At 59.3% G+C, this 11,435-nt stretch overlaps 1 protein-coding gene across 1 annotated transcript in view; it reads right to left on the reverse strand.

Annotated features, from left to right (window-relative positions):
* The window catches only part of ZNF638 (zinc finger protein 638), a gene marked incomplete at its 5' end in the record, with an annotated part of 61,267 nt that extends 50,675 nt beyond the window's left edge, over positions 1 to 10,592 (reverse strand). Inside the window, 2 exons of the mRNA XM_082282018.1 lie at positions 5,857 to 6,021; positions 10,495 to 10,592. Coding sequence (XP_082138144.1) covers positions 5,857 to 6,021; positions 10,495 to 10,592 — 263 coding nt within the window. The remainder of the gene's footprint in view (positions 1 to 5,856; positions 6,022 to 10,494) is intronic.
* Between the last annotated feature and the right edge of the window lie 843 nt (positions 10,593 to 11,435).

The raw sequence follows: 11,435 nt of genomic DNA on the forward strand, positions 1-11,435 counted from the left end.
GACGTGGAAATAGAATCCCAGAGCGGTTTGGGCTGGAAAAAAACCTTAAAGCCCATCTCATTCCACCTCCCGTTATCCCAGGTTGCTCCAAGCCCCGCCCAAGCAGGCCAGGAATGGAGATGGAGAGCAGAGCAGTGAAACACCACAACAGCAGCAAAGTCCTTGTCCAGCAGCTCCTCGGGGGCCGAGCGGGGACACTGGGAATCCGGGATTGAGGGCGAGGACAAAGCAACAGCCACAACATCGGCACCATCCTCATTCCCAACCCCAGCCCAAAGCAGGAAAACCCCGAACCCGGCAATTCCTCATTTCCCCCTGTCCAGCAGTTGGCTCCCGGAACCAGACTCTTCTCGCAGCAACACACGAGGTTTTTCCAGGAGTTATTCCCAGTTGTTTTCCCAGTGCTGAATTCCGGCGGCACCGAGGTTCTCGCCGGCGTGGGGTTTCGTTTTCCGAGCCCGCGGAAGCTGACTCTGGGTGGAAGTTCTTCCATCATCGGCGCTGCCTCTCCTGTGGCCTCACAACGCTCAAGGTTTGAGGAGCACAAGCCACGCCCAGGTGAGGGAGAGGAGGATTTTCCAGCGCCATTCCTGGGGTTTGGTCCCATCCGGGTGCGAGTTCCATCAGGAATGATTTCGTTTGAAGCAAGTACAAAGCGCTCAGGCCCAGGAGAAACGTGGATCCTGTGAATCCTCTCCAAGCAAACACCCGGAGAGCCACAATGACCAGATTCCCACCAGCCAGCATTCCCAAAAATCCGGCCTCTCAGCCCGGATTCCTCCTCCCTCCACAAATTAAATTGGATTTCAACAGGACCTGCAGGTGAGGCCGTTTGTTCCAGAGGGTTTCCAAAGAGACATCAACCAACATTCCCCGAGCCACCTCCTGCCTTTCCGTTTGGGTTTTCTCTGGAATTCCCAGCACCGGAGGGCAAAAATTCCCTCCGAGCCCATTCCTGTGGGAAGCAGCAGGAGAGGGAACGCTCCCAAAGGCACCCAGCACCAGGACAACCACGAATGGATCAGCAGAGCCAATCTGGACCACCACCAACCTTAATTCCAGGGGTCAGGAACGTCCCGGAGTAGGGAATGAACCCGAATTTCCGTCGGATGAGTTTTTACTTCTCCAGGTATTTTCACACGGACACCTGGGAGCTGGGAAGCTCCCACAGGACGATCGGGAATCACAACTCACCTCTGCAAACCTCAGCTCATCAGATGGTGCTCCAGCCTGGAAGGAGCTCGGAGCAAGCTGGTCCATGGGAAATGTCCCTGTCCATGGCAAGGGGTGGCACTGGATGGGATTGGAGGTCCCTTCCCACCCAAACCAGTTCGGGAATCTTAGGAAGGGCTGCAGCTGAGGAGCTCCTGAGTGACCTTTCCAAAGGAAATGCTGGAAATGCTGTCTAAGGAAATTCCAAGATGAAGGAAAACAATGGTCTGGAGATATCAGGGAGAGCCTCACCTTCCTCTTCCAGGCTGCTTTGTTTGGGAAGCATCCAACCCTTGGAATTGCCACTGCTGGGACCGGGACACCGCAGCAGGGACCCAGCTCCGAGCTGGGGCTGCAGCGACACGGAACGGAAATCGGGCGGAATCCTGGGATGCTTTGGCTTGGGAGAGACCTCAAAGCCCATCCAGGGACACCTCCCACTATCCCAGGTGGATCCAAGCCCCAGTGTCCAGCCTGGCCTTGGACATTGCCAGGGATCCAAGGGCAGCCCCAGCTGCTCTGGCAATTCCAGCCCAGCCCCTGCCCACCCTCCCAGCCAGCAATTCCTTCCCAACATCCCAGCCCAAGTTCCCCTTTCCCACTGGGAAGCCATTCCCTGCCTCCTGTCCCTCCAGGCCTTGGCCCCAGTCCCTCTGCAGCTCTCCTGGAGCCCCTTGAGGCCCTGCAAGGGGCTCGCAGCTCTCCCTGCCTCCTTCCCTTCTCCAGGGCAACATTCCCAGCTCTCCCAGCCTGATACAGAGCCCTTGGAGCACCTCCACGCTCCAAGGACCTTCTCCCAAGCCCACCGTGCTTCGCTGATCCCTGGGAACAGCAATCCCAGAACTCCAGAGCACAGTGGAAAAAGCCAAACGATGCCTTCCTTGCTTTCCCTTCAGCTTCCCGCCTCCGTTTTTCCAGCCTTCCCAATACGGGCTGAGAAATGGAAAGTTGGGGATTTTCAACCCTCCCTGGGGCTTGCAAGGCTCTGCTGCAAGTGCAGGAAGAGACGGGAACAGATCCGGAGCGAGAATTCCCACACGGAGCTAAAAAGGCAAAGGAAAGCCTGACCTGCCACAGCCCAGAATCCCAGGATTATTCCGGCTGGGAAAGATCTCCGGGATGAGCGAGTCCAAGCTGTGCCCGATCCACACCTCGGCACAAGGAATTCCTTGGGCACCTCCAGGGATGGGCATTCCAAAGCTCCCTGGGCACTTCCAAACCCTGAGCACCCTTTCCATGAGGAAATTCCTGCTGCTGTCCACCCTGAGCCTCCCCCGGCTCAGCCGGAGGCCGTTCCCTCTTTTCCTGTCCCTGTTCCCTGGGATAAGATCCCAATTCCCCCTTCCCAGCCAGGAGAGCCAAAAGGTCCCCCCGGATCCTCCTTTTCTCCAAGAACCTCGGGAGAAGCTGGAAGTGGATTTCTCCCATTACACGGAAGAGTTACCCAAAGGGCAATTCCAAGAGGAGAATTTCCTGATTTCTCCCTAGAAACAGCATGGAATTTTCTGGCTCTGTGCTACAGAAAGCCAGAACCGCAGCCCTGCCGTGCCTGGGAAGCTGCTGGGCCTTTCCAAGAGCTGTTCCACAAGTGCCCATATCCACACGGATGGCACCACGTCCGATCCCAAAAGCTGCCATCTCCTCTGGAGCATCCCTGATCTTCCTTTGGTTGATGGCAACATCTTGGAAGGTTCTGGAAGGAGCTGGATTCTCCTTCTCCTCCTCCTCCTCCCTGGGCTGCCCAACCCCACGACGACGTCGGTGTCCGGAGGGTGCCGTGGATCCTTTCCCGTGGCCAATTCCTCATCCCGCTCCTGCCACGGCAGCCCAGCAGTTCCAGCATCGAGGTCAGGAGGTGGGCGAGGCATTCCCAGCCCTTTTCCTGCATCTGGGAATTCTCTGCTGTGATTCTTTGGGATGACCCTGGCCAGCACAACGTCCCCTGGATCTCTGGAAATCTGGGATTGTCACCTCCAGACTTCCCTTTGGTGGCACGAGCCCACCTCGAGGGGACATCCCCGTTCCAGCAGGAGGCTCCTGGATTTTTGGGGTTATCCACGGTGTCTGTCCATATTATCCCTCGATCCTGGGATCCTCCAGCTCCTCCAGCACGGCCCAAAGCCAGCAGAGCACAACAGAGCCGGCTGCTCTGCCATTCCAGCACCTGCCTGCTCAGGCAAAACAAATTCCCAGGATTTTAGAGGTGAAAATGGCTCCTGCCACCCATCCCTGGGCACATTCCTGCTGCCAGCTCCAGATCCAGCAGGATCTCAGCTGGGATCGCTGCATTGGGAACTCCAAGAGCCAGGATCATCACTGGGAATGTTCCGGTCACACCAGGACACACCAGGAGCTGGGATCTGTCCTGGAGGAGGAGGAGGAGGAGGAGGAAGGCAGAACAGTTGTTCACCTCCAGGGAACGGTCCTAGAGCACCTGGATAATGGAAATAGAGGCCAAATCCCAGCCTGATACCTCGGATTTGCCAGGAAAAAGAGCCCAGCAAAGGCTGAGCTGGAATTGCAAAGCCTGAAGGAAGCAGATCCCAAAAGGAAGCAGGGAGGGAAAGGAAGCTCTTGGATAAGAAAATTCCCGGGATGAGATGAAACCATGGAGAAGGAAAGGGAGGCAAACCCCAAGCAAAGTCACTCCTCCCGCTCCACACAATCCTGGAAGCCAAACTGCCCCTTTTTGCCCCTCCTGTAGCCCAGTTTTTCCATGGAGAAGGACACTGCAGGTATGGAATATCCCATGAGGGGCTCCAGGCTGCAGCTCTGCCCATCCCCAGCCCAGGGAAAGCCCAAGCTTGGCCAAACTCAGCTCCCAAATGCCAAACACAACTCCCAGGAAAACTTAACTCCATCCCTGCCCGAGCAGAACATCAACACCAGCCGTGGAATCCATGGCAACATTCCCAAAACTCTGCCCCATGCCAGCCTTAGAGGCAGGAAGTTTCTATCCAACCACACCAACAACAACAACAAAAAAACCAGGACAAGCTTTTTGGGCAGGAATTCCTGCAACAGACCCAAAATTGGGCGTTTCAGCACCGGGAATCCTCCTGAAATTCCGCTTCTGGAGCAGCAGAGTTTGAGAAAGAAATGGGAACACCAGCAGGCAGAACAAACACTGCCACTTCTACCCCGAATTCCACCCCCCAAAAGAAGAAAAACCAAGCCCAAATTCCAGGCAGAATGTTTAACTCGGTGGCAAGGAAGGAGGAGAAGAGGTTTTATTTACCTTCAAGTGGGGAAGCCAAAAGGCAAACAAAGATCTCAGTGCTGGTCCTCACACCCAGACGAGCTCATCTGGCAGCAAAAGCAAGCCCCAATCCCAAACTGGGGGAGGAAAAGAGGGAAGAGAAGGGATCCAGCAGGATTTGGGAACCCCCAGCCTCGGATAAACACGCTCAGTTCCAGCAGAATCTGGGGAAGAGGAGGCTGGGCTGGTCCCTTCCATCCCCACAGCCCGGGAGCCAGAGGGATGGTGGAGTTGTGGTGGATTTAAATCAAGGAAAAAGGGGAAAAAAGAATAAATAATAACGACATTCGGGATACTCCTTGTCCTCAGAGAGAGGCTTGTCCCAGGGAAAATCGTGAGCTCATCTCAGATCCACCCTCTGCAATCCTCACAGCAGCTGCTTTCACACCAGAGACAGGAGGCAAAAATTAAAAACCCCAAACTTACAACGTTTAAACGTCAATTCTGGGCTGGGATGAGATTTTGGAGGGGGTTGGTTTGGCTTCTGAGCCAAAAAAACCACCAGGTTTAGGGAAACACTCTGAGAAAAAATAACCCATAAAGCGATTTTTCTTAAAAAAAAAAAAAAAAGAACAATGCCGAGAATATTCCTAGTTTAAAATAAGACTAAAAATATCAAAGCAGCCCGTACCTAAATTGCACTAAAAAAAGGTTAAATCCCCCCAAAAGACGAGGTTCCTGCAAACCACGGGATGCTACAGAGCCCCGACACTTGGCTTTAGGTTAAAACCCCTTTTTTTTCGGGTATTTCGCCCGATTCAAATTATTTATTCTCTTTCCGAGTGAAAACAAAGAGGGAAAAGCCGCCTTTTTAACCCCAAACCACGAAGAAGCGCCTGAGGTCAGGCCCTGAGGTGAAAACCCAACCTGAGGCTGGTGCTGCTCTATTTAGGGTCAATTTTAACCCAAAACCCCACAACTCCCAGCCCGTGATTTGAACGTAAACCCGCGGATTTTACGGATTTAAAGATTTGATTGCGGACTACATTAAGGCTCTGAGTGTTGGGGGATAGAGGGAGGGTTTCCCTCGTTTAAAGCCGTGATAGAAATTACTAAAAAGCAGCTTTAAATCCGTGCCGGCTATAAAATGAGGCGAATCCGTGCTGGCCTTGCGGTTGCGCTGCAGGTCGGTGGTTACCGGGCGGCTTTATCCGCGTGCCGGAGGAGAAAGGATAAACGATGAAGGATTAATCATCGAGGGGGATAAAAGATAAGGAACAAAGGAGAAGGGATAAAAGAGAAAGGATAAACACCCACAGCCCGGGACTCCCCCTGAGGGCCCCTCACCCGGCCGCCCTCCCCTCCCCCTCTCCCCTCACAGCCGCCATTACGTGCGTCCCCTCAGCCCCCTCCGCGCCGAGCGCCGGCCGCCCCCCGCCTCCTACCTCGGCCGGGACGCAACCGCCGCTCTCCCCGCGTCCCCCGCCGCCGGGATGAGCCGGGAGGATGGAGAAGAACCCCCCAAAACCACCGGGGAAAGCGCCGGCAGCGGCGGGGAAAGCGCCGGCAGCGGCGCGCGGAGGGACACGGCGCGGAGGGGCGCACTGCGGCTGCGCGGACGGAGCGCGGGGTCAAAGCCCGCGGCGTGCGCACGGCGGAGCGTCAAGGGGGGGGCTGCGCATGCGCGCCGTGTGCAAAGGGGGAGCCGGCCCTCAGCGCGGGGCATGCTGGGAGGGGCCCCCCCTATATAAGCGCGGTGCCGGCGCGCGCCCCCTCAGGGCGGCGGTGGCGGGCGGAGGGTGCGCGTTGTTTTTTTGTTGCTGCTTTTAGCCTTTTTGTGGCTATTACTGTGATTTTCCCGGCTTGTTATGTTCGCAGGCATTGACCTTGCTTGTGGTGGTCTCGTCTTTCCCCTGCCTGAGGGTGTTGCGTGTTGCACAGCGCTTCCTGCCCTGCAGCTGATACCAGGCTTGTCCCTGGAGTCGTGAGGGACCGGGAGCTGTTTTGCAGCTCCCCCTGAGCAGCACCGTGAGCTTCAGGAAGGCTCCTCTGCGGTGGTTCCTGCCTGATGCTCTTCCAGCCCTGCAGATGAACCCTCCGGATTCATTCCGAGTTCCTCTTCGAGGTGTCCTGAGCTCGAAGGAGAGACAGTGGCAGCCCCAGTAATTCCAGGGAAAACCAGCACGAGGCGTCTGAGGCGCTGACTCACAGGGGGTTTGTTTGTCCATGATGATGCTTGGGATGAGCTGCTCATCCCTGGAAGTGCCCGAGGCCAGGTTGGACATTGGGGTTTGGAGCAGCCTGGGATGGTGGGAGGTGTCCCTGCCCATGGATGGGGTGGGGATGGGATTTAAGGTCTTTTCCAACCCAAACCGTTCCCGGATTCTGGAGCCCCTCTGCTCTGGATCAGGCTGGGAGAGCTGGGAATGTTGCCCTGGAGAAGGGAAGGAGCCAGGGAGAGCTGCGAGCCCCTTGCAGGGCCTCAAGGGGCTCCAGGAGAGCTGCAGAGGGACTGGGGCCAAGGGCTGGAGGGACAGGAGGCAGGGAATGGCTTCCCAGTGGGAAAGGGGAGCTTGGGCTGGGATGTTGGGAAGGAATTGCTGGCTGGGAGGGTGGGCAGGGGCTGGGCTGGAATTGCCAGAGCAGCTGGGGCTGCCCCTGGATCCCTGGGAATGTCCAAGGCCAGGCTGGACACTGGGGCTTGGATCCACCTGGGATAGTGGGAGGTGTCCCTGCCCATGGATGAGGTGGGAATGGGATGGGATTTAAAGTCCCTCCCCAAGCGAAATCAGTGGGATTTGCTTTGGAGCAGCAGCAGGAATACCTGGCACTTCCAAAGGCTTCATTTCCCTGGGAACACCTCGACTCAGTGTCCCCAAATCCAGGCTCGTGTCCCACAAAACACCTCTGGAATCCCAGGCTCGGAGGAGACACAAAAACACCTTTAAAGCTGCCACGTTATTCCCTTAAAATCCCAAAAATCCAGTCAGGGACAGCACCAGCCCTGCCCCACCCCACACCATTTCCTGGGAATTCTGAGCGGATTTTGGAGCTGCTGGAAGCCTGGCACACCCTCAGCTGAATTTTGGGCAGCCACGGCCAAATCCATCCCAAGTGACTCACTGGGGCTGGATTTTCCCCAAAAACCCAAAAAAATTCCAGGCTGCAACAGGAATGCTTTGTTGGATTTTTGTCTCCAAACTCGTTGGAAAATGAGAAAAAAACACCCAAAACTTTAAGATTCCCACTTTTCCCTGGTTTTTTGGAGCTATCCTGAAACCCACAGGCGACGCATCCCTCGCTCCCACCACAGCCAGGGGAAGGAAGGGAGGATCCTGTCGGGGTGGGAATGTGTATTCCCTAAATCCCTGCCTCCATTTCCCAGCCTAAATCCCATGGCTCGAGGCTGTTCCCCCAATTCCAGCCTGTGGATCCTTCCTGATTCCATGGATTTGGGAAGGAAAACCAGGCGTGAACCCAAAACTGGAGCAGCTTTTGGGGTGAGCCCGAGGCGATCTGGGAACGAAAAGTGGGATCGTTTAGGCACGGAGAAGTTTGGGAACGTCAGTATTCCTGGAACATTGGGAATGGGGTCAGATCCCTCTTGGAAAACCAGATTTTGGCCTCGTTTCTTGTAAAATTTGGGAGCTGCTGAAAGATGGGAATAAAAATCCCCTCGTTCCGCAGGAGCTGCAGCCAGAGGCAGCTCCCGACCTGGCTCCCGTCAGGAAATCCCCGTGGAATGCTGGAAAAGTCCCCCCAAATCCAGCTGGGCTTGGGGTTTGGCTGGTTCTGTGCCACATTCCCAGTGCAGGAGGTGGATCCAGGTGGGAATTGCGGGCTCTGCCCACAAAGCTGCTCCTGGAATTGGCTTTTTGTTCTTTTTAACCCTGAATTAACGAATCGAAAGAATTCTTGTAAATATTTAAATGAAAGGGTGGGAACGAGGAAAATCCTGCTTTTTTTTTTTGGGTATGTTGTGCGATCCCAAACTTCCTTTGCCCCTCTTGGATGCTCTGGATCAAAACAAGATCCCCCAAAAACTTTAAAAAGCTGGAAAAGTGAGCAAATCCCAAAGCTGAGGGTTCACATCAGCTCCGACCTGCCCCTAAATCCGCCTCTATCCCACAGGGATTTCGGGGGCTGGCGAGAAGATTCTTGGGATGCAGCCAGAGAATGAGAGGATTTTTGGGATCAGGAGCGGCTGAGGGAGCTGGGAAAGGGGTTCCACCCTGGGGCAAAGTGGGATCGGGACCTCTGAGAGGTGGGACTCGGGATGTGGGGACAGGGGACAAGGGGTGGGATGAGAGGGAACGGGCCTCGGGTGGCTGCAGTGAAGGTTCAGGTGCGATATTGGGAAAATTCCTGCTGGAAAAGCTTTTTCCAGCCCTGGCACAGCTGCGGAGTGCCCATCCCTGGGGGGGCTGGTGGCACTTGGGGACATGTGGTGGCCTTGGCATAATGGTGGCGCTGGATGCTCTGGGGGGCCCTGGGCAGCTGCTGTCCCCAATTAACTCATTAACTCATTAACTCGTCAGCCGGGCCGGAGGTGACGCCGGGACAGCCCCGGGGGTCGCTGTGCTCTCAGCGATGTCCCCAAGGTGTCACAGCAGACGGGGCCACCAGCCCTGGGGGCACCGAGCGGAGTGAGAGCGGCGCCGGGGCGGGGACACAGCCCGGGAGCGTTCCCTGACAGCGCCTGGGGACAGAGAGGGGACAGAGAGGGGACAGAGAGGGGACAGCGAGGGGACAGAGAGGGGACACAGAGGGGACAGCCGGGGCCGTGTCCATAGCGGGGACAGAGCAGGGACAGCCCGCCCCGTGTCCCTGTGCCCGTGGCTGGTGCGGGGCCAGCCCGTGTCTGCCGCTCGCTGTCATCGCCGGCTGTGTGGCCGCGTGCTGGTGACATTCCCGGACTGTCCCGGTGGCCTTGGCTGCCCTTGCGGGGCCGTTCCGGTCCCGTCCCACCCGCAGATCCCGGCTGGATTCGGTGCCCATCCCTGACCCCCGCCGCGGGGCCCTTCCAGCGCCGCTCCCACCCCAAACCCCACACAACATCTGCCAGCAAGAACGAACCCCGCACACCTTGGGGACATCCCCGCCACCTCCCCAGGGCCACCGCAGCCCCCCCCGGGCTGCCCCCGGCACCTCCCGCACCCCAAATCCCGCGGCGCCGTCCCCTTGTCCCCCCAGCCTTTCCCACGGGCTATTTTTGTCCCGTCCGGTGCCAACGCTGTCCCCGGCCATACAAGGAGCCAGCAGCCACCCCGGGGGGAGGTCACTTGTCCCCGAGGTAGCCTCGGTGGGTGACCCTGGAACGGGGATTGTCACCTCGTGCTCGTCTTACAGCCCCCAGCCGGCTGTCGGGGACACTTTGTCACCTTTGTCCCCCGCTGTCCAGCTCCTTGTTTTTGGGACTGGCCGGGAATTAGCGCCTGGCGAGGAGCAGCTGCCCCATGGATGAGGGCACGGGCATGGAAATAGCTCCTCGCTCCGGCCCTTCGGGACAGCGGTGGCCCTTGGGGACCGTGGTGGCCCTCGTGTCACCCTCCAGGTGCTGGGCTGGGGGACAAAGTTGGGGTCTCTGCCCTCCATCCAATGCCCCCTCAATCCCAATCCCTCGGGAACGCTGGGACGTGTCCAGATGGACACGCTGGACACCGCAGACCCCCGGGGGTCCAAACTGGGGGGGGGGCTGGGCACTGCAGGACCCCACATTTGGGAGGGGCTGGAGGGAGGAACTCAAAGGCTCGGGGGTCCCTGACCCCCAAACTGCCCACGGAGCCTCCAGGGACCCCAAAAGCTGCGCCCCCCACCCCAAAAATCCCAGCGCGGAGCGGGGAATGGGTTTGGGGTCACGCCGAGGGGTGGGGGGTGATGGGGGCTCCCCCTTTTCTGCCGTGGGGTTCCCCCCCCCTCCCCTTCCCACGGTGCAGGCGGGACCCCCACCCCAATTCCGGGGCTGCGGAGCCGCGTCTCTCCCCCCGGGGTTCCAGAGTTCGGGATCGGGATGGGGCACGCGGGGCTGGGAAAGGCTCAACCCGCCCCAAAAGCGCAGCGTGCGGGGGGACCCCGGCACTCACCGTCCCAGGGGGTCCAGGGGCGGCGGGCCGGGGGTCGGGGTGGTGCGGGGACCCCGATTTCGGGGGGGCGCGGAGCCGCCACCTCCGCCCGCCGGCATCGCGGGTGCGCCCGGTCCGGCCCCGCTCGGGGCTGCCAGGGCACCGGCACCGGCACCGGGATCGGGATCGTCACCGTGGGGGCGGCGCTGGGGCAGCCGGGGGGAGCCCCGGGCACGGGGCTGCGGCGATAGGAGCCCTCCCGGTGTCCCCAAAACCGGGGCCGCAGCACCGAGCCCCCCCACCCCCGGGGCTGTGCCCGTTCCGGGGTGCGGGAGCGGCCGCCCGCACACCGCGTGCCCCCAAAACTGCGGGAGCACAGCCGGGTGCCCCCCCTCCCCCGTTCCTGTCCCCAGGGCTGGGTAAACCCCTCCAGCGGTGCCCCCAAAGTTGGGGGGGCAGGGCTGAGCCCCCCACCCAGTTGTTCCCAGTATGGGGGTGCCGAACTGGGAGCCGCCGCTCCGCCCGTTCTGGGGGTGCAGAGCCGGCTCCCCCCGCCGCTCCGCCCGTTCTGGGGGTGCAGAGCCGGGTGTCCCCCCCCCCCGGTGACCCCAACACGGGGATCAGAGCTCGGTGCCCCCCCCCCCCCAAACCCCCCCAAAATTCAGGTTGGCCCCCCCCCCCAGCCACGCGCCGGCCACGTGACCGCCCCCGCCCCCTCCGTGTGTTTACATGAATCCGCCAATCGGCGTCGCTCTACCAAAGCGCCCGCGTGGCGGGGCGGGCGGCTTGTATCGCCTCTTCCCATTGGGTGCGTCACCTGTCAATCATGCCCCCGGCCGCGGGGGCGGGGCGTTCGGTGTTATTTACATCGCGCGTGGCCACGCCCGCCCCGCCGCGGCCCCGCCCCCACGCGCTGCCCGTCTGCCCCACGTGGGGGACGCGTGCTCTCAGCCAATCAGCGC

This window comes from Coloeus monedula, assembly GCF_965178545.1.
Source record: "Coloeus monedula genome assembly, chromosome: 5".
In the NCBI taxonomy this organism is placed as follows: domain Eukaryota; kingdom Metazoa; phylum Chordata; class Aves; order Passeriformes; family Corvidae; genus Coloeus; species Coloeus monedula.